Raw genomic sequence first — 27,998 nt, 5'->3', positions numbered from 1 at the left:
TGTCCCCATTCAAAAAGCACATAGACAGTGGCTAGATTCATCTTTTTAATGACATCCTAAAATTCAGAGGAGGGGCCAGCGGGGCCTCCGGGCTCAGCAGCTGTGAAGGAGGGACACGCAACACCCGCTAAGGCAGGTCGTTGCAAGAAGGCACTCGCGAGGGGGACTTCAAACCCCTCCTCTATTTCTTCATATAAAATCAGGGGGACGGGGAAAGCTCCAAGGGTGAGGGAAGCAGAGAGAGTTTCTCTCCCAGCCTATGGAATAAGAAAGATGTGAGGAAGGGGCGGGTGCTGGGAGCAAGAAACTGCCAAATCCAGGACCTGCCCTCACACAGACACACACAGCCCGCACCTTCCCTCCCTCTAAAATCTGCATCTGGGGCTGTAGGGAAGCCCCGTGTTTGAGCCCCCATCTCTTCTCCTAGCTGGTACGAAGTTGGTAATCTGCAGAGAAAGAATGAGGAGGGGCCATCTCAGAAATGGGGAGGGAGGCCAGTCACGGTGACTCACACTTATAATCCCAGCACTTTGGGAAGCCGAGGCGGGCAGATCACTTGAGGTCAGGGGTTCGAGACCAGCCTGGCCAACATGACGAAACCCCATCTCTATTAAAACTAAAAAATTAGCTGGGCGCAGTGGTGGGTGCCTGTAATCCCAGCTACTTGGGAGGCTGAGGCATAAGAATCACTTGAACCCGGGAGGTGGAGGTTGCAGTGAGCTGAGATTGTGCCACTGTACTCCAGCCTGGGTGACAGAGTGAGACTCCATCTTGAAAAAGAAAAGAAATGGGGAGCGGGGGGAGGAAAAGGGACAGCCTCCCACACCCTCTCAATGTATCCCCTATCCCAGCACTTATGATCAACAAGGCTAAGAATGGGGCTAAACACACGGACTGTAACCATAGCAACAAAGTGGTTTCCAGGCAGTAGATGGGAGTGCTATAGGTTCAGCCCCTTCTCCAAATTCACGACCACCCTAGAGCTGACAACTGCCCCCCGCTTTTTTTTCCTTTTTTGAGCCAGGGTCTCACTTTTGCCCAGGCTGGCGTGATCACAGCTCACTGCAGCCTCGACCTCCTGGGCTCAGGCCATCCTCCTACCTCAACCTCCTGAGTTGCTGGGACTACAGGTGTGCACACCACACCTGGCTTTTTTTTTTTTTTTTTTTTTTGAGACAGAGTCTCGCTCTGTCGCCCAGGCTGGAGTGCAGTGGCCGGATCTCAGCTCACTGAAAACTCCACCTCCCGAGTAGCTGGGACTACAGGCACCCGCCACCTCGCCCGGCTAGTTTTTTGTATTTTTTAGTAGAGATGGGGTTTCACCGGGTTAGCCAGGATGGTCTCAATCTCCTGACTTTGTGATCCACCCACCTCGGCCTCCCAAAGTGCTGGAATTACAGGCTTGAGCCACCGCGCCCGGCCCCCACACCTGGGTAATTTTTTATACTTTTTTGCAGTACAGGGGTTTTGCTGTATTGCCAAGGCTGGTCTGGAACTCCTGAGCTCAAACGGTCCTCCCACCTCAGCCTCCCAAAGTGCTGGAATTACAGATGTGAGCCATCACACCCAACCAACTGCCCCCATTTTAAAGACGTGCAAACCGAGGCCCAGGGTGCCATGACAAGAAGGTACCGTTTGCTTTTTTTTCCTTTTTTTTTTTTTTTTTTGAGACAGGGTCTCTGTCACCCAGGCGGGAGTGCAGTGGCGGGATCTCAACTCACTGCAACCTTCGCCTCCTGGGTTCAAGCAATTCTGCCTCAGCCTCCTGAGTAGCTTGGATTATAGGCACGTGCCACCAGGCCCGGCTAATTTTTGTGTTTTTAGTAGAAACAAGGTTTCACCATGTTGGCCAGGTTGGTCTCCACCCGCCTTGGCCTCCCAAAGTGCTGGGATTACACGCGTGAACCACCACACCCAACCCTCGTTGGTTTTCTGAGCTAGAATGTGGTGAAACCCCCGAGTCCCTACCCACTGCCTTTCCCTCACCCCATTGTCCCCAGGAGCTGGGCTGCCTTACCGCCACTCTGGGTGATGTAGCGAACCCAGGGCAGGGCCTGGTAACCACTTTTCTCAATGATCTTCATGTATCGGACCTAGAAGGGAATGAAAAGAGGTGGTCCAGGATTGCAGGAGGGAGAAGGCCAAGGCCAGGGAGAAAGAGATGGCTTAGGCCATGGCACCGGCTGGGATCCATGAGGGGACATCACATGGTCTTGATGGGACAAGGTGGCACAGGCAAAGGAATGGTGAATGGCTTTGGAAGCGGAGAAGGGACAGAAGTGAATAAGCCAGTGGAGAACGAGGTGGCTCAGGCTGGGAGAGAGGGAGCCCAGACTGTGGGCAGATAAAAGTAACACTGCTCTAGGGAACGACCAGGCAGCCTTCAGAGGAGTGTTGACACAGGCCAGGGGACTGAGGTGACTCGAGCCAAGGGACAGAAGAGAGGGGAACCCACCAAAGTCAAGGGGAGGAGCCTCCCTGCCCGCTTCTCTTACCTGGATCCCAGAGACAGTAAAGTAGGGGATCTCAAACTTGACCCCGATGGGGGGCCGGCCCTCCACCTCCTCCTTTTCCACGCTGGGGAGGCCAAAGTGGGCTCGCATCAAGTATTCCTTGCCCCCCTGAGGGAACATAGGGGCATTAGGCACACCAGAGCCCCCCTACGCTCCTGAGACCTTCCTTACAGCAACCCCCAGAACAAGATCTGCTCACGGCCCATTTCACAGACAGGAAAATAAACGCTCTTTAGCCTGGGCAACATAGTGAGATCCCATCTCTACAAAAGTTTAAAAATTAGCTGAGTACAGTGGAACATGCCTGTAGTTTCAGCTACTCAGGAGGGTGAGGTAGGAGGATCCCTTGAGTCTGGAAGTTTGAGGCTGCAGTAAGCCGTGATCGCACCACTGCACTCCAACCTGGGTGACACTCACCAGGGAAGATTCTGATTGCAAAACCCAGTCAGGGTTTTTTTTCTTTTTTTAACTACCATGTCCTGCTTTACAGGCACTGATGATCCACCTCTCCCAAGATCACGGGGACAAACTAAAACCTCTAGCAGCCAAGGGATGTGGGTCACCTGATCCTGCCCATTTCACAGATGGGCAAACTGAGCCTCCTTAAGTGAAAATGGGTTTCCCAAACCCACCCAGCTCAGCAACGCAATAGTGAGGAAGTTGAACCCAGGGCTGGTTTCCTCGAGACATTAGCAGGGGGATATTTAAATCCACTCACTTCCCGTCATGGAAGTTTACCCGTCTGTGAAATAGACTGGCCTGGTTCCTAGCTTGATCACTCCCACAGAATAATCACTTGCATACATATGTACCTGTCTGATTTATTTGTATTTCTTTTTTCTCAATTTTTTTTTTCTTGAGACAGAGTGTCACTCCGTCACCCAGACTGGAGTGTGGTGGCGTAATCTCGGCTCACTGCAACCTCCACCTCCCAGGTTCAAGTGATTCTCCTGCCTCAGCCTCCTAAGTAGCTGGGACTCCAGGCACGTGCCCCCACGCCCGGCTAATTTTTGTATTTTTAGTAGAGACGGGGTTTCACCATGTTGGTCAGGCTGTTCTTGAACTCCTAACCTCAGGTGATCCACCTGCTTCAGCCTCCCAAAGTGCTAAGATTATAGGTAGGAGCCACCACGCCCGGCCTCTTAATTTTTTTTTTTTTTTTGAGACGGAGTCTCGTTCTGTCACCCAGGCTGGAGTGTGCAGTGGCACGATCTCAACTCACTACAACCTCCGCCTCCTAGGTTCAAGTAATTCTCCTGCCTCAGTCTCTTGAGTAGTTGGGATTACAGGCATGTGCCACCACACCCAGCTAATTTTTATAATTTTAGTAGAGACGGGGTTTCACCATGTTGGCCACGCTGGTCTCAAACTCCTGACTTCGTGATCCACCCACCTCTCAACCTCCCAAAGTGCTGGGATTTCAGGCGTGAGCCACTGCACCCACCTCCTCTTAATATTTTTATAGAGGCAGGGTCTCACTGTGTTCTCCAGGCTGGTCTCCAGCTCCTGGGTTCAAACAATCTGCCATGTCAGCTTCTCAAAGTGCTGGCATTCCAGTCATGAGCCACCACACCTGACTGGGTCTCTGATTTACTCTCTGCCTTGTTCTCATGCCTCCTGGGCAGCCCCTACACTACTCCAGTTCCTTCCACCCCCAGATCCCCCGCCGGTCCCTGATGCTTACCGGGAAAGACTTAATACTCCAAATCACGACGTTTCTCTCTGGCACATACTTGGCGCTGCCCACACTGGTCTTGAATCGGGGGGAGTCAGCATCGCTGGGTACAGGCACAGCTATCTCCACGCCGTTGGCCACTGACTGTTTCTTAAACTGCCCCTTGGCCTGTCAGGGGAGCATGAAGAATTCGCTTGCTCATCCTTCAAATATTCACCAAGCCCTTTTTTTTTTTTTTTTTTTTTGAGATGGAGTCTCGCTCTGTCGCCCAGACTGGAGTGCAGTGGTGAGATCTCAGCTCACTGAAAGCTCCTCCTCCTGGGTTCACGCCATTCTCCTGCTCAGTCTCCCAAGTAGCTGGGACTACAGGCGCCCGCCACCACGCCCGGCTAATTTTGTTTTTATATGTTTAGTAAGACGGGGTTTCACCGTGTTAGCCAGGATGGTTTCGATCTCCTGACCTCGTGATCCACCCGCCTCAGCCTCCCAAAGTGCTGGGATTACAAGCATGAGCCACCACGCCCGGCCAGTCTTTGTTTTTTCTTTCTTTTTTTTTTTTTTTTTGAGATGAGGTCTAGCTCTGTCATCCAGGCTAGGGTCCTTGTCTCACTGCAACCTCCTCTTCCTGGGCTCAAGCAATCCTCCCACCTCAGCCTCCCAACTATCTGGGACTACAGGCACTCACCACTGGGCTAATTTTTGTATTTTTTGTAGAAACAGGGTTTCACCATGTTGCCCAGGCTGGTCTCAAAGTCCTGGGTTTAAGTGATCTAATCATCCCAGCCTCCCAAAGTGCTGGGATTACAGGTGTGAGCCACCGCGCCCACCCGAAATCATGTATTGTTAATAAGCATTCCCCCAAGGCCCACCTTGACCATGATCTCCACGCGACTGTGGGAGAACTTCTCAATGACAGACTCAATCCAGATCAGTGGCTTGACCTGTGGGAAGAAGGGGGGAGTTCTTGGAGACTCCAGGGTCACTCTCTTTCTTTTTTTTTTTGACAGAGTCTCGCTTCTTCACCCAGGCTGGAGTGCCGTGGCGTGATCTCGGCTCACTGCAACCTCCACCTCCCGGATTCAAGCAATTCTCCTGCCTCAGCCTCCCCAGTAGCTGGGATTACAGGCATGTGCCACCACACCTGGCTAATTTTTGTATTTTTAGTAGAGATGGGGCTTCACCCTGTTGGCCAGGCTGGTCTCGAACTCCTGTCCTCAAGTGACCCATCCGACTCAGCCTCCAAAAGTGTTGGGATTACAGGCGTGAGCCACTGCGCTGGGCCCAGCATCACTCTTCAGCCTACCCCATCCTACTCCACCCACATGTGGCTGGACCCCGCCTCACCTGGGTGCTGAGGCGGTAGGACATGAGCTCAAAGTCACCATCAGGCGGGATGAAGGAGATGGTGCGGTCGTTGTCAAAGCGAGAGAGCCGCACGCACTGGTGGAATTTTACATCCTCCAGCTCTACCGATTTGTTCTTGCCGCCTGAAACTCAGAGTAGAGAGTGCAGAGTAACCCTGGGGACCAGGAAAGGATCCCTCCCTACCTTCCCTGCCCACCACTATCACCAATTTCACATATGGGGAAACTGAGGCCCAGAGAGGATGAACAAAAACTGGGAGAGTAGAGCTGGAATCTAAACCTAGCATCTGTACCCACAGGGCCTGGAATTTTTTTTTTTTTTTTTTGAGACAGAGTTTCACTCTTGTTGCCCAGACTGGAGTGCAATGGCACGATCTTGACTCACCACAACCTCCACCTCCCGAATTCAAGCAATTCTCCTGCCTCAGCCTCCTGAGTAGCTGGGATTACAGGCATGTGCCACCACGCCCGGCTAATTTTGTATTTTTAGTAGAGACGGAGTTTCTCCATGTTAGTCAGGCTGGTCTCAAACTCCTGACCTCAGGTGATCCACCTGCCCCGGCCTCCCAAAGTGCTGGGATTACAGGCGTGAGCCACCACACCCGGCAGTGTCTGACTTTTAAATATGATGCTGAGGCCGGGTGTGGTGGCTCACACCTGTAATCCCAGCACTTTGGGAGGCCGAGACAGGTGGATCACAAGGTGAAGAGATCGAGACCATCCTGGTCAACGTGGTAAAACCCCGTCTCTACTAAAAATACAAAAAAAAAATTAGCAGGGCGTGGTGGCACTTGCCTGTAGTCCCAGCTACTTGGGAGGCTGAGGCAGGAGAATCGCTTGAACCCAGGAGGCAGAGGTTGCAGTGAGCTGAGATCATGCCACTGCACTCCAGCCTGGTGACAGAGCGAGACTCCATCTCAAATAAATAAATAAATAAATAAGATGCTGAGCCAGGCACAGTGGTTCACACCTGTACTCCAAGCACTTTGGGAGGCCAAGACAGCAGGATTGCTTGAGGCCAGGAGATTAGACCAGCCTGGGCAACAAAGCGAGACCCCCATCTCTATAAAAAATTTAAAAAGTAGGTGGTCCATGCCTGTGGTCCCAGCTACTCCAGAGGCTGTGGTGGGAGGATCACTTGAGCCTCGGAGGTCAAGGCTGCAGTGAGCTATGATCACACCACTGCACTCCAGCCTGAGCGACACAGCAAGACCCCATCTCTAAATAAATAAATACATAAATAAGATGTTATGAGCCGGGCGCAGGGGCTCATGCTTGTAATCCCAGCACTTTGGGAGGCCGAGGCGGGTGGATCACAAGGTCAGGAGATCGAGACCACAGTGAAACCCTGTCTCTACTAAAAATACAAAATATTAGCCGGGCGCGGTGGCGGGCGCCTGTAGTCCCAGCTACTCGGGAGGCTGAGGCAGGAGAATGGCGTGAACCCGGGAGGCGGAGCTTGCCGTGAGCCGAGATCGCACCACTGCACTCCAGCCTGGGCGATAGAGAGAGACTCCGTCTCAAAAAAAAAAAAAAAAAGATGTTATAATGTCTCCTCCTCCCAGTAGGATGTCATCTCTGTAAGAACGAGGGTTTGTCTTTTTCTTCACTGCTGTGTCCTCAGAGCCTAAAACCGCACCTGGCACCCAACAGTCGCTCAATCATGAAACAGCCTTTGAGACAGTCTTTGAAACAACCACTGGCTGCAATACTGGCCGTGACCAGCAGATGGAGAGGGAGTGCTTATTTCAAAACCGGCGGCGATTCTCTAAGACCCCACGTGGGCCAGGTTTGCGACTCCCCTGTGCACTTCTCAGAAGAAAGGTCCCCTAAATACTTACGGCCAGTGAGCTCGAAGAGCACGCGGTCATTGAGGCCCAGCCGCAGCTCTGGCATTCCCGACAGAAACACCTTGAGCTTGATGGTACCAACGATCTCGCTCAGCAGGACGCTGCCGTTGGCGTTGACCTGAGGATGGATGTCGGGGGTGGTCAGCAGGCATCCAGCTCCCTCTCCCGCAGCCAGGCCCTGGAAGGGGTGCAGGGGGGGTATGCGGGCTTACCAGCAGGTTGACAGACTCTATGACATCAATGAAGACCTCGTTCTTCTTATACTTGATACCCTCAGAGCGCCAGGACACAGCGTTAGTGACAGTGGGTGGCACCCGTGACTTGCCTGTCTCCAGCTTGTTGCTCTGCTGAGTGATGTACCTGGAGTGAGGGCGGTAGGGACAAGCAGCTGGACACAGGGACACCTCTGTGGACCTCCTCCAGTTACTTACACCCACAGTCCAGCCTGCCCCCAGGGGTCCACTCACTCCTGCAGGATCTTGCTGTCGGTGGTCTGCGGGAAGCCAAAGTCCATGAGCTCATCCAGCAACTCATAGACGATGACAAAGTTGTCCCGGATGCTCTCCTCCTCCAGCTCCTTGAAGTATTCGCAGAATACCTGGGGGTCAGGGGAGAGAGACACCCACAAAACTGTGGCTAAGGGCTGGGCACAGTAGCTCATGCCTGTAACCCCAGCACCTTGGGAAGCCAAGGCACAAGGATCACTTGAGGTGAGTTCCAGACCAGCCTGGGCAACATAGTGAGCCCCTATCTCTAACAACAACAAAAATTTTATTAGGAGGTCGAGGCCTCAGTGGGCCATGAGGATGCCACTGCACTCCAGCCTGGGCAACAGAATAAGATCCTGTCTCAAAAACAAAAAAGGCCAGGCATGGTGGCTCATGCCTGTAATCCCAATAATGGGAGGCCGAGGCAGGCAGATCACTTGAGGTCAGGAGTTTGAGACCAGCCTGGCCAACATGGTGAAACCCCGTCTCTACTAAAAATACAAAAATTAGCCAGGCATGGTGGCACCTGCCTGTAACTACAGCAACTAGGGAGGCTGAAGCAGGAGAATTGCTTGAACCCAGGAGGTAGAGGTTACAGTGAGCTGAGATTGTGCCACTACACTCCAGCCTGGGCAACAAAGTGAGACCCCATCTCAAAAAAAGAAAGGAAAAGAAAAGAAAAAGTGTGCTGAATGCTTGAAAAAGTAGGCAAAAAAGGCCGGGTGCGGTGGCTTTTTTTTTTGAGACTAAGTCTCACAGCGTTGCCCAGGCTGGAGTGCAGTGGCGAGATCTCGGCTCACCACAACCTCCGCCTTCCAGGTTCAGCTGATTCTACTGCTTCAGCTTCCCCAGTAGCTGGGATTACAGGTGCACGCCACCATGCTGGGCTAATTTTTGTATTTTTAGTAGAGACAGGGTTTCTCCATGTTGGCCAGACTGGTCTCAAACTCCTGACCTCAAGTGATCCACCCGCTTCAGCCTCCAAAAGTGCTTTGATACAGGCGTGAGCCACCACGCCCAGCCTTTACTAAAAAAACTTTTTTTAATTAGTGGGGCATGGTATCTCAAAAAAAAAGAAAAGAAAGAAACAAGCCAGGGATGGTGGCTTATATCTGTACTCACAGCACTTTAGGCGGCTGAGGTGGGTGGATCACTGAGGTCAGGAGTTTGAGACCAGCCTGGCCAAATACAGAAAATTAGCTGGGTGTGGCGGCACATGCCTGTAATCCCAGGTACTCAGGAGGCTGAGTCAGGAGAATCCCTTGAACCCAGGAGGCTGAGGCTGAGAACCCAGAAGTTGAGGTGAGCCGAGATTGTGCCATTGCAGCCTGAGCAACAAAAGCAAAACTCTGTCTCAAAAGAAGGGAAGGATCCAGGTGCGGTGGCTCACGCCTGTAATCCCAGCACTTTGGGAGGCTGAGAGGGGTGGATCACCTGAGGTCAGGAGTTCAAGACCAGCCTCACCGACATGGAGAAACCCCATCTCCACTAAAAATACAAAAAATTAGCCGGGCATGGTGGTGCATGCCTGTAATCCCAGCTGCTCAGGAAGGCTGAGGCAGAAGAATCACCTGAACCTGGGAGGCAGAGGTTGTGGTGAGCAGAGATCACACCATTGTACTCTACCTTGGGCAACAAGAGCAAAACGCTATATCAAAAAAAGAAGAAAGAAGAAAGAAGAAGAAGAAGAAGGAGGAGGAGAAGGAGAAGAAGAAGAAGAAGGAGAAGAAGAAGAAGAACAAGAACAAGAACAAGAAGAGGAGGAAGAAGAAGGAGGAGGAGGAGAAGGAGAAGAAGAAAGAAGAAGAAGGAGAAGAAGAAAGAAGAAGAAGAAGGAGAAGGAGAAGAAGAAAGAAGAAGAAGAAGGAGAAGGAGAAGAAGAAAGAAGAAGGAGAAGGAGAAGAAAGAAGAAGAAGAAAGAAGAAGAAGAAGAAAGAAGAAGAAGAAGAAGAAAGAAGAAGAAGAAAGAAGGAGAAGAAGAAGAAAGAAGGAGAAGAAGAAGAAAGAAGAAGGAGGAGGAGGAGGAGGAGAAGGAGGAGAAGGAGGAGAAGAAGGAGAAGAAAGAAGAAAGAAGAAGAAAGAAGAAGAAAGAAGAAGAAAGAAGAAGAAGAAGAAGAAGAAGAAGAAGAAGAAGAAGAAGAAGAAGAAGAAGAAGAAGAAGAAGAAGAAGAAGAAGAAAAAGAAGAAGAAGAAAAAAGGGCCGGGCGCGGTGGCTCAAGCCTGTAATCCCAGCACTTTGGGAGGCCGAGACAGGCGGATCACGAGGTCAGGGGATCGAGACCGTACTGGCTAACACGGTGAAACCCCGTCTCTACTAAAAAAAATACAAAAAAAACTAGCCAGGCGAGGTGGCGGGCGCCTGTAGTCCCAGCTACTTGGGAGGCTGAGGCAGGAGAATGGCTAAACCCGGGAGGCAGAGCTTGCAGTGAGCTGAGATCCGGCCACTGCACTCCAGCCTGGGTGACAGAGCGAGACTCCGTCTCAAAAAAAAAAAAAAAAAGAAGAGAGAAGAGAAGGGAGAGGAGAGGAGGGGAGGGGAGGGGAAGGGCTTCCAGAATTTTTTTTTTTTTTTTTTGAGATGGAGTCTCACTCTCACCCAGGCTGGAGTGCAGTGGTGTGATCTTGGCTCACTGCAACCTCTGCCCTCCAAGTTCAAGCGATTCTACTGCCTCAGCCTCCAGAGTAGCTGGGATTACAGGCAGTTGCCACCACACCCGGCTAATTTTTGTATTTTTAGTAGAGAAGGGGTTTCACCATGTTGCCCAGGCTGGTCTCGAACTCCTGGCCTCAAGCAATCCGCCCGCCTTGGCCTCCCAAAGTGCTGGGATTACAGGCATAAGCCACTGTGCGTGGCCTTTTTTTTTTTTTTTTTAAAGCACAGGGACAAGAAGTCACTTGCTCAAGGTCACATAGCGAGGAAGCAGGGAAGCTGGGATTGGATGCCAAGTCCTCCAGCTTAGCTGAGCTGTACACTCTCTGAGACAGTCTTGGTCCCTGCCCTTTAGGGAGAGATGACTTCATAAGTAGCTGATGAGATGCAGAGTGATGGGGCTTTGATGGTAGATGTACAGGGACTCAAACAAGGCCCCAGGGAAGGGCTGAGTGTGGTGGCTCCCACACTTTGGGAGGCCGAGGCAGGAGGATTGCTTCAATCTAGAAGTTCTAGACCAGCCTGGGCAATATAGCAAGACCCTGTCTCTACCAGAAAAAAAAAAAAAAAAAGAAGGCCCACAGAGATCTGGGAAGGCTTCCTATTAGAAAAGGATTTTGAAAGAGGCTGGCAAGAGGGGTAGACAGATAGACCAGTCAGCCAATGGGACGCTAGTACCTACCTCTATTGTCTTATACAGGAAGGAGTACACCAGGGAGGCGTTGGCGTTCTTTGATGTGGTGGCCACCACTGGGGGCAGCAAGGTTAAGGAAAAGGTGTCATTTATGGAGGAGTAAATGGAATACAGACCCTGAACCTCCACCCTGTCCCTTGCCACCACCCTCATCTCTACCTGCCCCTGCCCCCTAGCCTGAGCCACAGAGATGTCCTGGGCAACGCCTGTCCTCAGCCCACCCTCTCTCGGCCTGAGCTGCCACCATCGCCGATACCCCCCACACCCACCCCCAGGGACACCACGTGGGGTGGATACAGTAGAGGTTGCTGTGTTTGATCCATAGAAAGTGGACTTCGCCGTGGCTCAGCAGCGGGGCCAGGGCGCCTTCCTCCTCCCTCTGTACCAGCAGAGGCATGAAGTGCTCAATCTTGCTCATGGCCACATCGCCCTTGTAATTGCGGCTGATCAACGGCTGAGGGTGGGAGGAAAGGACCTGGTCACCACCAGTGTCTAGGAACCTACCACGCCGCGGGGGCACAGTGCCCGGTTCTGACCCTACTTCCTAGCTGAGGGGCTTGGGCAAGGCTCTGCCTCCTTGTGCCTATTTCCTGCTCTGTAAAATGGGAGTGTGATGATAACAGCTAAATGGGTCTAGGACCCTCACTAAGCGCCAGGCTGTGTTTTAGTAAAGACTAGGCGACGGCTGGACACAGTGGCTCACGCCTGTAATCCCAGCATTTTGGGAGGCTGAGGCGGGTGGATCACAAGGTCAAGAGATCGAGACCATCCTGGCCAACATGGTGAAACCCCGTCTTTACTAAAAATACAAAAAATTAGTCGGATGTGGTGACGCGCGCCTATAGTCCCAGCTACTCGGGAGGCTGAGGCAGGAGGGTCACTTGAACCTGGGAGGCGGAGGTTGCCGTGAGTCGAGATCGCGGCACTACACTCCAGCCTGGCGACAGAGCAAGACTCCGTCTCAAAAGAAGAAAGAGAAAGAAAGAGAGAAAGGGAGGGAGGGAGGGAAGGAAGGCAGGCAGGCAGGCAGGCAGGAAGGCAGGCAACTAAAACAAGAGTAGATGTTTGCTAACTTACTAGTTCTTGCCACAACCCTGTGGGGTAGATGTTATCATCATCTGAATTTTACATAGGAGAAGTGAGGTTAGAAACCATGTCCATTGGAAGCATATGGAAACTGGGGATTGATCTAAGGCATCCTGGGTCCAGAATCCCTGCTGTTGCCCCAGACTTCATTTGCACCAAAGTGGGATTATTTAAAAAAAGAAAAAGACAAAGAAAGAAAGAAAAGTCCAGGTGCAATGACTCACTCATGTAATCCCACTGCTTCAGGAGACCGAAGCAGGAGAATCGCTTGAGGCCAGGAGTTTGAGACCGGTTTTGGCAACATAGCGGGATCCCTCTACAAAAAATTTCAAGAATTAGCTGAGCATGGTGGCCTTCACCTGTGTAGTCACAGCTACTCTGGAGTCTGAGGCAGGAGGATCAATTGAACCTAGGAGGTTGAGGCTGCAGTGAGCTGTGATCATACTACTGCACTCCAGCCTGGGCAACAGAGTGAGACCCTGAAGAAAAGAAGGAAGGAAGGAAGGAAGGAAGGAAGGAAGGAAGGAAGGAAGGAAGGAAGGAAGGAAGGAAGGAAGGAAGGAAGGAGGGAGGGAGGGAGGGAGGGAGGGAGGGAGGGAGGGAGGGAGGGAGGGAAGGAAGGGGAGAGAAAGAAAGAAAGAAAAGAAGGAAAGAAAAGGAAAGGGAGGAAAGGAAGAAGGATAAAAAAAGGAAAAAGAAAAATGATTGTTCATATGATTGTGCCTGGTAGTCAGGAAGCTACCCATAATAGTGAACACTTCTGGCTGGGCGCGGTGGCTCACACCTTTAATCCCAGCACTTTAGGAGGCTGAGGCGGGCGGATCATGAGGTCAAGAGATCAAGACCATCCTGGCTAACATGGTGAAACACCGTCTCTACTAAAAATATAAAAATTAGCTGGGTGTGGTGGCACGTGCCTGTAATCCCAGCTACTCGGGAGGCTCAGGCACGAGAATCACTTGAACCCAGGAGGTGAAGTTTGCAGTGAGCTGAAATCACACCAGCCTGGGGACAGAGCGAGACTCCGTCTCAAAAAAAAAAAAAAAAAAAAGAGTTACTACTTCCTAAGGTTGTTTTGTCCAGCGTCTGAACAGGGAGGACCCATGGCAGGTTCTCAAACATCTTAGTTCTCACTATTAATATTAACGGGAATATTATTTTCACCGCCACTCTTATTTTGGCTATTAAATGACAGGACAGGCTGGCTGCTGTGGCTTATACCTATTATCCCAGCACTTTGGGAGGCTGAAGCAGGGGATAGCTGGGGCCCAGGAGTTCAAGACCATCCTGGGCAACATAGCAAGACCCCATCTCTACAAAAAAATAAAAAATAAAAATAGGCCAGATGTGGCCGGGCACAGTGGCTCATGTCTGTAATCCCAGCACTTTGGGAGGCCGAGGTGGGCGGATCACAAGGTCAAGAGATTGAGACCATCCTGGCCAACATGGTGAAACCCCATCTCTACTAAATATACAAAAAATTAGCTGGGCGTGATGGCACGCGCCTATAATCCCAGCTACTCAGGAGGCTGAGGCAGGAGAATTACTTGAACTCGAGAGGTGGAGGTTGCAGTGAGCCAAGATCATGCTGTTGCACTCCAGCTTGGGCGACAAGGTGAGACTCCATCTCAAAAAAATAAAAAATAAAAATACAAAAATTAGCCAGACATGGTGGCACGTACCTGTAGTCCTGGCTACTCAGGAAGCTGAGGCAGGAGAGTTGCTTGAATCTGGGAGGTGGAGGTTGCAGTGAGCCAAGATGGAGCCACTGCACTCCAGCCTGAGTGACAGAGCAAGACTCCATTAAAAAAAAAAAAAAATTAAAAATAGCCGGGCATGGCTGGGCGCAGTGGCTCACACCTGTAATCCCAGCACTTTGGGGGGCCAAGGCGGGCGGAGCACCTGAGGCCAGGAGTTCGAGACCAGCCTGCCCAAGATGGTGAAACCCCATCTCTACTAAAAATACAAAAAAATTAGCCTGGTGTGGTGGTGGGCACCTGTAATCCCAGCTACTCTGGAGGCTAAGGCAGTAGAATCACTTGAACCCAGGAGGCAGAAGTCACAGTGAGCCAAGATAGCACCACTGCACTCCCGCCTGAGTAACAACAGTGAAACTCCATCTCAAAAAAAAGCCGGGCATGGAGGGGTCAGCCAGCAGCCCTAGCTACTCAGGAGTTTGAGATCAGCTTTGGCAACATAGCGGGATCCCTCTGCAAAAAAATGTCAAGAATTAGCCAGGCATGGTGGCCTGCACCTTGTAGTCACAGCTACTCCAGAGACCGAGGCAGGAGGATCGCTTGAGCCCAGAAATTTCAGGATGCAGTGAGCTATGATTGCACCACTACACTCAAGCCTGGGAGACAGCAAGAGACCCTGTCTCCAAATTAAAAAAAGACAAGAGGAATAAAAGGACTTCAGGAAGAGGCAAGGCAGCCACAGATCGGGGAAGTTAGAGGCCCCTGTTCCAGCTGCCTTCCCCAGGTATTAACACTGTGGATGCCGAGGGTGATGGAGATAATTTCAATTTGCTGAGTCCCTAACAGTTCCAGAAAGGCCACTGTGCTAAGTAGTTTACACGCAGCGAGTTGTATTAATTCTCATTGGGTGGGGACCTCTGTTGCTCCCATTTTTACATACAGAGAAACTGAGGCCCTGGGAGGCGAACGCCTTGGCCTCAGGCACAAAGCGAGTAAATGCTGGAGGTGGGATTTGACCCGGGATTTCCAGGGATTGCGGGGGCGGGGGGAGGGGGGTGTTCCCAGGCCCCTTGCTGGGGCCTCCGTGGCCTGCGCGGAGGGGTCGCCCCTGAATCCCCGGGAGCGAGACCTCACCTGTCCGTCTCCCAACTCCTCATGCCCAGCCTCACCTTGCCCTTGACGTCGAGAATGAAGACAGCTGAGGCGGACATGGTGGCAGCTGAGGGACCTAGGAGGCGGGGAGGGAGCGCCGGGAGGCGACGGCGGCGCCGCTTCCTTCTTCCTGCGGAAGCGCCTGCGCCCAGGTGAGAGCCCAGGTGTGTGCGTCTTAAAGGGGAGGCGGCCAGGTGAGCAGCGCTGTCGGCCAACGTGAAGACGGCTGCGGGGCCGGGAGAGGTACTACGACTTCAGATGCGTCTGCTGCCCCCCTTCACTTTCCCTAGCCACCCAGCAGTAATGACGGGTGGAGATCCCAGACCAGTCATCCATCCTTCCATCCATTCATTCATCCTTCCTTTCATTCATCTCTCCATCCATCCATCCATCCATCCATTCATCCTTCCTTTCATTCATCTCTCCATCCATCCATCCATCCATCCATCCATCCATCCATCCTTCCATTCTTGCATTCATTAATCCATCCATGCATCCACTCATTTAGCCATTCATTAATCCATCTTCCATCGATTCATTGATCCATCCATCCATTCATCATCCTTTTATTCATCCATTTTTGCACTCATTTATTTATTCATCTATCCATTATCCATCCATCCATCCATTTATTCATCCATTCATTCATCCATTCTAACATTCATCAATTTATTCATCTATCCATTCATCCATCCGTTCATCCATTCTTGCATTAGTTTATTCACCGAAACATTCATCAATCCATCCATCCATCCATCCATCCATTCATCCAATCTTGCATTCATTAATTAATTCATCTATCCATTCATCCACCAATCTATCCATCCATTCATTCATCTTGTTTCTCCTCTGTCTCACCAACACACGTCAGCCTCAATACAACAGGGACTTTGTCTGGTTCATGTTTATGTCCCTAGTGCTCAGCACTGAGTGCTCAAAATTTGTCCAATTCATTCATTCACTCATTCATATAATAAATTTTACTGAGAAATTTACAGAGTAAATTTGAAATATTCATTCAGTAACAGGAACTGTGGACCAGGACAAATGTACTTGCTTTTATTATTCTTTTTTTTTTTTTTTTTTTTTTTTGAGACGGAGTCTTGCTCTGTAGCCCGGACTGGAGTGCAGTGACCAGATCTCGGCTCACTGCAAGCTCCGCTTCCCGGGTTTACGCCATTCTCCTGCCTCAGCCTCCGGAGTAGCTGGAACTACAGGCGCCCGCCACCTCGCCCGGCTAGTTTTTTGTATTTTTAGTAGAGACGGGGTTTCACCATGTTAGCCAGAATGGTCTCGATCTCCTGACCTCGTGATCCGCCCGTCTCGGCCTCCCAAAGTGCTGGGATTACAGGCTTGAGCCACCGCGCCCGGCACTTTTATTATTCTTACAAATTACTCTTATTCATTCCAAAAAATCTTTTTTTTTTCTTTTTTTTTTTTTTGAGACGGAGTCTCGCTCTGTTGCCCAGGCTGGAGTGCAGTGGGGTGATCTCGGCTCACTGCAAGCTCCGCCTCCCGGGTTCACACCATTCTTCTGCCTCAGCCTACGGAGTAGCTGGGACTACAGGCGCCCACCACCGTGCCCGGCTAATTTTTTGTATTTTTAGTAGAGACGGGGTTTTACCGTGTTAGCCAGGATGATCTCGATCTCCTGACCTCAGGTGATCCACCTGCCGCGGCCTCCCAAAGTGCTGGGATTACAGGTATGAGCTACTGCACCCAGCCAAAAAACCGTTTTTTGTAGAGACAGGGTCTCACTCTGTACCCTAGACTGGAGTGCAGTGATGCAATCATGGCTCACTGCAGCCTCGACTTCCTGGGCTCAAGCCATCCTACTTCAGCCTCCCTAGTAACTAGAACTACAGGCACAAACCGCCACACCTAGTTAGTTTTTTTTGAGATGGAGTTTTGCGCTTGTTGCCCAGGCTGGAGTACAATGACACGATCTCAGCTCACTGAAACCTCCGCCACTTGGGTTCAAGCAATTCTCCTGCCTCAGCCTCCCACGTAACTGGGATTACGGACATGAGCCACCATGCCCAGCTAATTTTTTTGTATTTTTAGTAGAGATGGGGTTTCTCCATGTTAGTCAGGCTGGTCTCGAACTCACGACCTCAAGTGATCCACCCGCCTTGGCCTCCCAAAGTGCTGGGATTACAGGCATGAACCACCACTCCTGGTCACACTTAGCTTTTTTTTTTTTTTTTTTTTTTTTTTTTGAGATGGAGTCTCGTCCTGTCACCCAGGCTAGAGTGCAATGATATGATCTCTGCTCACTGCAACCACTGCCTCCCAGGTTCAAGCGATTCTCCTGCCTCAGTCTCCCGAGTAACTGGGAGACTCAGTCTCCCAAGTAACAGGCATGCGCCACCATGCCCGGCTAATTTTTTGTATCTTTAGTAGAGATGGGGTTTCACTACGTTGCCCAGGCTGGTCGTGAACTCCTGACCTCGCGATCCACCTGCCTTGGCCTCCCAAAGTGCTGGGATTACAGGCGTGAGCCACTGCGCCTGGCCCACACCTAGCTAACTTTTTTTGGTTGTTTTTGTTCTTTGTTTTAGATGGAGTCTGGCTTTGTCACCCAGGCTGGAGTGCAATGGCTCAATCTCTGGTCACTGCAACCTCCGCCTCCCAGCTTCAAGCAATTCTCTGCCTCAGCCTCCCAAGTGGCTGGGATTACAGGTGCCTGCTACCACGCCCGGTTAATTTTTTTTTTTTTTGTATTTTTAGTAGAGACGGGATTTCACCATCTTGGCCAGGCTGGTCTTGAACTCCTGACCTCGTGATCCACCCACCTCAGCTTCCCAAAGTGCTGAATTACAGGCATGAGCCACCGTGCCTGGCCTACCTAGCTAATTGTTTAATTTTTTGTAGAGATGGGGTCTCTGTATGTTACCCAGGCTGGTCTCAAACTCCTGGGCTCAAGCGATCCTCCCACCTCGACCCTCCAAAGTACTGGGATTACAGACGTAGTCTGAGCCACTGTACCTGGTTTGTGCAGATTAAATGAGTTATTCTGTGCAATGTGGTGTTGGAAGGGAACTTGGAAGCTGACTGTCAACCATGTCGCTGAGAAGGAGGAGGACGAAGTTGATGATCTGGATGATGATGTAGCAGTTGAGAGCACAGATGCTGGGTTTGATTCTTGACACCACCACACACTGGCTGTAAGGCATGGGCTGGTGACTGCACCTGCTGTGCCTCAGTCTCCCCTTCTGTTAAATGGGTATAACAGCCACGGTGCCCTCTCCTGCAATTGTATAGCCAAATGCCTGGCACAACCCCTAACTCCACGCATGTTTCATGCACACCAGCTACTGCAGACCCAGATTCCACCCCATGACTTTCCTTTTTTTTTTTTTGAAATGGAGTCTTGCTCTGTCACCCGGCTGGAGTGCAGTGGTTCAATCTCAGCTCACTGCAACCTCTGCCTCCCAGGTTCAAGCCATCCTCCTGCCTCAGCCTCCTGAGTAGCTGGGACTACAGGTGCGTGCCACCACGCCTGGCTAATTTTTGTATTTGTATTAGAGACAGGGTTTCACCATGTTGGCCAGGATGATCTCAAACTCTTGCCCTCGTGATCCACCCACCTTGGCGTCCTAAAGTGCGGTAGTTTTGAGGACAGGGCAGAAGGAAAGGGAAAGTAAACCTCAGCCTTGCTCAGAACCACCTTGCTTGGCTGAGGGAAGATGTCCTTCAGGGCCTCCAGGGAGCAAGACTCAGCCTACCCAGACCTCACCTGTCCTTTCCCCAAACACTGCCCCCAGCCATTTATCAGCCCCTGGAGGTGGGGACGTAGAGAACAGCAGCTATCAGGATCATCCATTTGCCTCTCCACCTGAAATTAACATCAACATTGACAGCAGCACTGCACTTTAATGAAAACATTATCATCCGGGCCAGGAGCAGTGTTTCATGCCTGTATCCCAGCACTTTGGGAGGCCAAGGTGGACAGATCACCCAAGGCCAGGAGTTTGAGACAAGCCTGGCCAACATGGTGAAATCCCGTCTCCACTAAAAACACAAAAATTAGCCAGGCACGGTGACGCGCGCCTGTAATCCCAGCTACTTGGGAGGCTGAGGCAGGAGAATCACTTGAACTGGGGAGGCGGAGGTTATAGTGAGCCGAGATCGCACCACTGTACTCCAGTCTGGGTGACAGAGTGAGACCCCATCTCAACAAAATAAACAAACAAAATGAAAAATAAAAAGTTATCCTCTGGCAGAGGTCTCCTTTGTGCCATCTTAGGAAGGCAGAAGCAGGGACACAGAGAGGTGAAGGCACCTGCCCAAGCCCTCGGCCACACAGCCAGGAGGGAGCTGAGCCAGAATTCAAATCTGAGTCCCGGGATTTAACAGTCTGGTCCCAGCCTGCTTCCGCCTACTTTGCTATATTGCTGGATGCAAATATTACTATTAGTAACACTAACTCCGGCTTAAATCGTGCTCACCCTAAGTGAGGGTGGCCCTAAATGTCTCCCATGTAGGAATCCTCAAGACAATCCCTTGAATTAGAGAAGCCTATTATCTTGTATTTATTTATTTATTTACTTGTTTATTTTATTTGTTTATTTGTTTATTTATGACAAGGACTTGCTTTGTCACCCAGGCTGCAGTACAGTGGTGCAATCACAGCTCACTGCAGCCTCAATCTTCTGAACTCAAGAGATCCTCCCATCTAGGCCTCTCCAGTAGCTGGGACTGCAGGCGAGCACCACCACTCCCGGCTAATCTTTAAATATTTTGTAGAGATGGGGTCTCACTACGTTGCTCAAGCTGGTCTTGAGCTCCTGGCCTCAAGCCATCCTCCCACCTCAGTCTTCCAAAACACTGGGATTACAGATGTGAGCCACCTCCCCCAACTCTATTATATTCATTTGACAGATAGGGAAACTGAGGCCCTGAGAGGGTAAGTGATTTTTACAATGTCATCCAGTCAGAAGAAGCAGAGCTGGGATTTGAGCCCTGGAAAGCACAAGTTTGTTTTTTTTTTTTTTTTTTTTTTTTTCTGAGACAGAGTCTCACTCTGTCGCCCAGGCTGGAGTGCAGTGGTGTGACCTTGACTCACTGCAACCTCCGCCTTACGGGTTCAAGTGATTCTTCCGTCTCAGCCTCCCAAGTAGCTGGGACCACAGGTTTGTGCCACCATGCCCGGCTAATTTTTATATTTTTAGTAGAGATGGGGTTTCGCCATATTGGCCAGGCTGGTCTCGAACTCCTGACCTTGTGATCGGCCCACGTTGCACGTTGGTGTCCCAAAGTGCTGGGATTACAGGCTTGAGCCACTGCGCTCGGCCCTTTTTTTTTTTTTTTGAGACGGAGTTTTGCTCTTGTTGCCCAGGCTGGAGGCCAATGGTGCGACCTTGGCTCACCATAACCTCCGCCTCCCAGGTTCAAGCGATTCTCCTGCCTCAGCCTCCCTAGTAGCTGGGATTACAGGCATGCACCAACATGCCTGGCTAATTTTGTGTTTTTAGTAGAGATAAGATTTCTCCATGTTGGTCAGGCTGGTCTCAAACTCCCAACTTCAGGTGACCTACCCACCTCAGCTTCCCAAATTGCTGGGATTACAGGGGTGAGCCACTGCACCTGGCCTTGATTTTTTTTTTTTTTTTTTTTTTTTTTTTTTGAGGCAAGGTCTCTGTCACCCAGGCTGGAGTGCAGTGGTGTGATCTCAGCTCACTGCAACCTCCATCTCCCTGGGTTCAAACAATCAAGCAATTCTCCTACCCCAGCCTCCTGCACAGCTGGGACCACAGGTGCGTGGCCACCATACCCAGCTCATTTTTATACTTTTCGGTACAGACAGGTTTCACAGTGTCGCCCAGGCTGGTCTCCAACTCGTGGACTTAAGTGGTCCACCTGCCTCGGCCTCCCAAAGTGCTGGGATTACAGGTGTGAGCCATCTCGCCCAGCCTAAAGCCCAAGACTTTATGTTGCTTCTGTCCAAAGAAGGGGGGCGGTCCTTCATGCTCCCAGCAGCTGTCTGCTGAGGTCACTTAGGGGGATGCAGTCACTGCTGGGTCCTCACCCCAGCCTAGACATTGCTGAACCTCAAAATAACTCGTCTCCTGGCGACCGGGTGCGGTGGCTCACGCCTGTAATCCCAGCACTTCGGGAGGCTGAGGCGGGTGGATCACCTGAGGTCAGGGGTTTGAAACCAGCTTGGTCAAAATGGTGAAACCCTGTCTGGACTAAAAATACAGAATTAGCCAGGTATGGTGGCGCATGCCTGTAGTCCCAGCTACTTGGGAGACTGAGGCAGGAGAATCACTTGAAACCGGGAGGCAGAGGTTGCAGTGAGCCAAGATTGCGCCATTGCACTCCAGCCTGGGCAGTAGAGTGAGACTCTGTCTCAAAAACAACAACAACAAAATAAAGAACTCATCTTCTGGGTCCCTGAGATGTTTTCAGGCAGTAAACAGAACCCGAAAGCCTGGGCCCAGTGCCCTGGAATCTGAAGCTCCAGGCCTGTTTGGCATGAAAAATTCATGAGCCCAAAAGCTTCCTTGGGGTCAGAGAACAGAGCAGCTCTGTGTGCCGGCTCTGACTGTCCTGCCTGCCCCACCTCAGTGGTGACCTCCCCCATCCCCCTGAGGCTGTGGCCTTGTCCTAGTTCCTTCTGGATGCCTGGAGCCTCCCCCAGCCTCTCCCAGGGACCATGCCTCTAGGCCCTGTCCACAATCCCTTCTCCACACCACTAAAGGGATCTCTCTGAAACTCACAATTATTTTTTGACTCTCACTCACTCTCACATCCTCTATGGTCCCCCCATTGCCCTCTAACCACCCCCACCTGGCACAGTCAGACACCTGCTGACCTCTGCCACAGGACACCACCTGAACCTGCTGCCCCAGACACCCTAACTTCCCGAATTTCAGTTCCTCTCCTGCTGTTTCAAGCCATCCTCCCAACTCAGCCTCCCAAGTAGCTGAGACTACAGACATGTGCCACCACAGCTGGCTGGCCACTTTAGCCATTTTGAAGGGCACAGTTCGGTGGCGTTAAGCACTTTAATGGTCATGCAACCATCACTACCATCCATCTCTAGAACTTTCTCATCTTCCCAGAGGAAAACTTGTCCCCATGGCCGGGCGCGGTGGCTCAAGCCTGTAATCCCAGCACTTTGGGAGGCCGAGACGGGCGGATCGCGAGGTCAGGAGATGGAGACCATCCTGGCTAACACGGTGAAACCCCGTCTCTACTGAAAAATACGAAAAACTAGCCGGGCGCGGTGGCGGGCGCCTGTAGTCCCAGCTACTCGGGAGGCTGAGGCAGGAGAATGGCGTGAACCTGGGAGGCGGAGCTTGCAGTGAGCTGAGATCCGGCCACGGCACTCCCGCCCGGGCGACAGAGCGAGACTCCATCTCAAAAAAAAAAAAAAAAAAAAAAAAAAAAAAAAACTTGTCCCTATGAAACACTCTTCCTCTCCGTCCCAACCCCTGGCACCCACCATTCTTCTTCTCCTTCTTTTTTTTTTTCTTTTTTTTTTTTAAATTATTTTGAGATGGACTCTCGCCCTGTTGCCCAGGCTGGAGTGCAGTGGCGTGATCTCGGCTCACTGCAGCCTCTACGTCCTAGGTTCAAGCAATTCTTCTGCCTCAGCTTCCCTAGTAGCTGGGATTACAGGCACTCACCACAACACCCGGCTAATTTTATTTTATTTTTTTATATTTCATTTATTTTTATTTGTTATTATTCTTATTATTTTTTGAGACAGAGTCTTGCTCTGTTGCCCAGGCTGGAGTGCAGTGGTGTGATCTTAGCTCACTGCAAGCTCTGCCTCCTGGGTTCACGCCATTCTCCTGCCTCAGCCTCCCGAATAGCTGGGACTACAGGCGCCCGCCACCATGCCTGGCTGATTTTTGTATTTTTAGTAGAGACAGGGTTTTGCCATACTGGCCAGGCTGGTCTCTTGGCCAGGCTGGTCTCGAACTCCTGACCTCGGAATCTGTCCCCCTCGGCCTCCCAAAGTGCTGGGATCATAGGCATGAGCCAATGCACCCAGGTTTTTTTTTTTGTTTTTTTTTTTTTGTTTTTTTTTTTTTTTGAGACGGATTCTCACTTTGTCAACCAGGCTAGAGTACAGTGGCACAACCTCGGCTCATTGCAGCCTCCTCCTTCTCCCAGTTCAAGCGATTCTCCTGCCTCAGCCTCCCAAGTAGCTGGGATTACACGCATCTGCCACCACGCTGGGCTAATTTTTGTATTTTTGGTAGAGACTGGGTTTTGCCATGTTGGCTAGGCTGGTCTCAAACTCCTGACCTTAAGTGATCCACCCACCTCGGCCTCCCGCAGTGTTGGGATTACAGGCGTAAACCACTGCGCCCAGCTACTCAGGAGTCTGAGGTGGGAGGATCACTGGAGCATGGAAGATCGAGGCTGCAGTGAGCTATGGTTGCACCACTGCACTCCAGCCTGGGTGACAAAGCAAGATCACATCTTAAGAAAAGATTGTGCTGAGCCAGTTCCTGAGAAAACAACAAAATACAAAAAAAAAAAAAAAAGAAAGAAAAGGAAAGACGAAAGTTCCTTCCAGCAGAGATATGAGAGGAAAAGAAAAAAAAAAGTCCCCTGTGACATCCTCATACCCCAATCTTCATCCCTCTCATAACCAGTGGCTCATTCAGATCTTTTTCAGCTGGGTTACGTGCAAGGGTGTGTGTGTGTGTGTGTGTGAGAGAGAGATATTGTACCCTCTTTCTCCTCTTTCTCTCTCTCTCTCTCTTTCTCCCATGCCATATAAGACTATACAACTTGTGGACAGGCACAGGGGCTCTCGCCTGTAATCTCAGAACTTTGGGAAGCAGAGGCAGGTGGAGCACTTAAGGCCAAGAGTTCAAGACCAGCCTGGGCAACATGGCAAAAAAATCTGTCTCTACTAAAAATATAAAAACTGGGAAGGCTTGGTGGCTCACGCCTGTAATCCCAGCACTTTGGGAGGCTAAGGCAAGTGGATCACCTGAAGTCAGGAGTTTGAGACCAGCCTGGCCAACATGATGAAATCCTGTCTCTACTAAAAACACAAAAGATTAGCCGGGTATGCTGGTGGACACCTGTAATCCCAGCTACTCGGGAGGCTGAGGCAGGAGAATTGCTTGAACCCGGGAGGCAGAGGTTGCAGTGAGGCGAGATCTCGCCACTGCACTCCAGCCTGGGTGACAGAGCGAGACTAAAACAAAACGAAACAAACAAACAACAACAACAAAATATATATAGAGAGAGATTAAGCTGAGCATGGTAGGGAACACTTGAAATCCCAGCTACTCCAGAGGCTAAGGAACATAATCGCTTGAACCCAAGAGAAGGAGGTTGCAGTGAACTGAGATCGTGCCACTGCACTCCAGCCTGGGCAACAGAGAGAGACTCTGTCTTAAATTTAAAAATAAATACTACTTGCTATTATCACTCAACAATATGACCTGGACGTTACTCCGGAAAGCATGTGGTTGAAGGGGAAGGAAGTGTGTCTGTGGTATAAAGTCGAACTCCCTGGGTTCAGATCCTTGCAGAGTAACAGGCTGATTATGTTACTACGGGTAAATTATTTCATCTCTCTGGGTCACTTTCTCCAATTGGAAAATTGTTATAATGATTTAATATAGAGTGCTTGGGCCAGACGCGGCAGCTCATGCCTGTAATCCCAGCACTCTGGGAGGCCGAGGCGGTGGATCATGAGGTCAGGAGATTGAGACCATCCTGGCTAACACGGTGAAACCCCTTCTCTGCTACAAATACAAAAAATTAGCTTGGCGTGGTGGCGGGCGCCTGTAGTCCCAGCTACTCAGGAAGCTGACGCAGAATTGCTTGAACCCGGGAGGCAGAGGTTGCAGTGAGCTGAGAGCACGCCACTGCACTCCAGCCTGGCTACAGAGTGAGACTCCATCTCAAAAACAAAAACAAACAAACAAACAAAAATATATATACACACAGAGAGAGAGAGAGTGCTTTACTGGGGGAGCCTAGATCGCGCCACTGCCCTCCAGCAGCCTGGGTGACAGAGTGAGACCTTTGCTAAAAAAAAAAAAAAAGGTGCTTGGCCAGCGTGGTGGCTCATGCTTGTAATCCCAACACTTCAAGAAGCCAAGATGGGCAGATCAGTTGAGGCTAATGAGACCTGGTCTCTATTTCAAAAAAAAGAAAAAGAGTTTGAAAAATAATAATAATCTAAAGCACAGGCCGGGCATGGTGCCTCACACCGGTAATCCCAGCACTTTGGGAGGCAGAGGCACGCAGATCACAAGGTCAGGAGATCAAGACCATCCTGGACAACCTGGTGAAACCCTGTCTCTACTAAAAACACAAAAAATTAACCTGACGTGTTGGCGGGTGCCTGTAGTCCCAGCTACTTGGGAGGCTGAGGCAGGAGAATGGCATGAACCCGGGAGGCAGAGCTTGCAGTGAGCCGAGATAACGCCACGGCACTCCAGCCTGGATGACAGAGCGAGACTCCGTCTCAAAAAAAAAAAAAAAGAGCACTTAATGCCTTGTCTGACACTGACTAAGCTTTCTTTTTTTTTTTTTTTTTTTTTGAGACGGAGTCTGCAAGCTCCGCCTCCTGGGTTTACGCCATTCTCCTGCCTCGGCCTCCCGAATAGCTGGGACTACAGGCGCCCGCCACCTCGCCCGGCTAGTTTTTTGTGTTTTTTTGGTAGAGACGGGGTTTCACCGCGTTAGTCAGGATGGTCTCGATCTCCTGACCTCGTGATCCGCCCGTCTCGGCCTCCCAAAGTGCTGGGATTACAGACTTGAGCCACCGCGCCCGGCCCTGACTAAGCTTTCTATAAACATTTACTCTTTCTTTCCTTTCCTTTTTTTTTTTTGAGACCGAGTCTCGTTCTGTTGCCCAGGTTGGTGTGCAGTGGTGTAATCTTGGCTCACTGCAACCTCCAATTCCCAGGTTCAAGTGATTCTCCTGCTTCGCCCTCCCAAGTAGCTGGGATTACAGGCATGTACTACCACACCTGGTTAATTTTGTATTTTTAGTAAAGACGGGATTTCTCCATATTGGTCAGGCTGGTCTCGAACTCCCAACCTCAGGTGATCCTCCCACCTCGGCCTCCCAAAGTGCTAGGATTACAGGTGTGAGCCACTGCGCCTGGCCTTAGAGACAGTTTTTCATCATGTTATCCAGGCTAGTCTTGAACTCCTGACCTCAAGTGACCCTCCTGCCTCCCAAAGTGCTGGGATCACAGGTGTGAGCCACTGCTCCTGACTGTAAACATTCAATCTTATTATAATCTGCAGGCCCACCTCCTTTTTTCTTAAACGATTTAAAAAATTCTCATTTTGAAATGTAACATATATTTATTTATTATTATTATTATTTATTTTTATTTTTTATTTTTTTTGAGACAGTGTCTCATTCTGTCACCCAGGCTGGATTGCAGTGGTGTGATCTTGGCTCACTGCAACCTCTGCCTCCCGGGTTCAAGCGATTCTTCTGCCTCAGCCTCCCAAATAGCTGGGATTACAGGTGTGCACCACCACGCCCGGCTTTTTTTTTTTTTTTTTTTTTTTCGTATTTTTAGTAGAGACGAGGTTTCACCATATTGGCCAGGCTGGTGTTGAACTCCTGACCTCGTGATCCATCCACCTCGGCCTCCCAAAGTACTGGGATTACAGGCGTAAGCCACCGCGCCCGGCCTGTTTATTAAGGTCTCACTTTATTGCCCAAGCTGGTCTGGAACCCCTGGGCTCAAGCAGTCCTCCTGCCTCAGACTCCCAATGTGTGTGAGACACTGCACCCATGAAAACGTAACATATGTATATGTTATATACATATGTTACATTATATATATAGTGTGTGTATATGTGTGTGTATACATCATAAATGTTATTCCTGACGTGGGACAGATTCCTTTCATCCCCCCAGGTGAATCACGTGGTACCCTGGAGAGACCTAGGAAGCCCTCCCTTTCACCATCTCCAGGGAGGTAGTGAGAACGGCAGGTGCTGTGGACTGGGAAGGCTTTGGAGTTTCCCAGCCTACCTCTTCTCCCTTTCTCAACAAAGGATACCCGTTCCCTATTATTCCTCTTATCCACTCTTCCCTTTTTTAAAAAAACCCACAAAACCATCATCAATAAAAAAACACAAAGAAAACCTTTTCAAGTATTGGGAGTTAGGGGTCCTGGGCTGGGACTTGGGGTTACAGGTCACCAAGAAAGAGGGAGGGGAAGAGAAGGAGGGGCTGTCCCTACTGCTGGCTTTCTTCTTTGCTGCATGCTATGGCAACTGTGTGTCGACCTCCTCTGCTGGCAACTGTACATACGGGACCACTGAGCCTGGAATGAAGCAGTCTTTTTTTACATTTTTTTTGAGACACAGTCTCACTCTGTCGCCCAGGCTGGAGTGCAGCGGCATGATTTCAGCTCACTGCAGCCTCTGTCTCTTGGGTTCTAGCAATCCTCCTGTCTCAGCCTCCCACGTAGCTGGGATTACAGGTGCCCGCCACCACGTCCAGCTAAGTTTTGTTATTTTAGTAGAGATGGGGTTTTGCCATGTTGGCCAAGCTGGTCTCAAACTCCTGACCTCAGGTGATCCACCTGCCTTGGCCTCCCAAAGTACTGGGATTACAGGTGTGAGCCACTGCACCCAGCCTAGACGTTCTTCACTGATAAAATGTGAGGCTGTTTTTCAAGGTGTGTAACCCTCATGTCAGCTCATTTGATGTTGAGATACTGATCCACCAAATAGAGGGTGCCCCAGACATTCAGGTCATCCTTGAGTTCCACGACCACATTCTTGCCCACAAGGGACTTGAACAATGAATAGAAGAGTATGATGCTGGCGACCTGACCAGGAAAAGCAACACATATTTTATTTT

General features: G+C 50.6%; 1 protein-coding gene and 1 pseudogene across 4 annotated transcripts; both read right to left on the bottom strand.

The window, feature by feature from the left end:
• Window positions 1–32: 32 nt before the first annotated feature.
• Window positions 33–15,317, bottom strand: AP1M2 (adaptor related protein complex 1 subunit mu 2). 4 transcript variants are annotated; one of them, XM_073016963.1, is made up of 12 exons: window positions 15,187–15,317; window positions 11,532–11,688; window positions 11,223–11,290; window positions 7,870–8,000; window positions 7,615–7,762; window positions 7,394–7,520; window positions 5,533–5,681; window positions 5,058–5,129; window positions 4,198–4,356; window positions 2,496–2,621; window positions 2,018–2,093; window positions 33–446 (listed from the first exon to the last, which is right to left on the bottom strand). In XM_073016963.1, the coding sequence occupies exons 1-12, from the start codon at window positions 15,226–15,228 to the stop codon at window positions 424–426; spliced, it is 1,278 nt and encodes a 425-aa protein (XP_072873064.1). In that variant the 5' UTR covers window positions 15,229–15,317; the 3' UTR covers window positions 33–423. The 4 variants fall into 4 exon arrangements, with proteins under 4 accessions (XP_072873064.1, XP_072873060.1, XP_072873061.1 ...); XM_073016959.1 differs by having other exon boundaries at window positions 5,533–5,675; window positions 15,187–15,314; XM_073016960.1 differs by lacking the exon at window positions 15,187–15,317 and adding an exon at window positions 12,545–12,636.
• Window positions 15,246–27,996, bottom strand: LOC119621844 (U6 snRNA-associated Sm-like protein LSm2 pseudogene; annotated as a pseudogene).
• Window positions 27,997–27,998: the final 2 nt, after the last annotated feature.

The sequence above is a fragment of the Chlorocebus sabaeus genome, chromosome 6, assembly GCF_047675955.1.
Source record: "Chlorocebus sabaeus isolate Y175 chromosome 6, mChlSab1.0.hap1, whole genome shotgun sequence".
Taxonomy (NCBI): domain Eukaryota; kingdom Metazoa; phylum Chordata; class Mammalia; order Primates; family Cercopithecidae; genus Chlorocebus; species Chlorocebus sabaeus.
This window is presented reverse-complemented; position numbering and strand designations above follow the sequence as displayed.

What these genes read in the sequence shown, in the direction of transcription:
- AP1M2 (XM_073016963.1), bottom strand. Translation starts at nt 15,228, where the DNA reads ATGTCCGCCTCAGCTGTCTTCATTCTCGACGTCAAGGGCAAG. An exon ending in TTCTCGACGTCAAGGGCAAG is followed by an intron (nt 11,689 to 15,186) that starts GTGAGGCTGGGC and finishes TCCCACCCTCAG; the next exon opens with CCGTTGATCAGCCGCAATTA. An exon ending in CAAACACAGCAACCTCTACT is followed by an intron (nt 11,291 to 11,531) that starts GTATCCACCCCA and finishes TGCTGCCCCCAG; the next exon opens with TGGTGGCCACCACATCAAAG.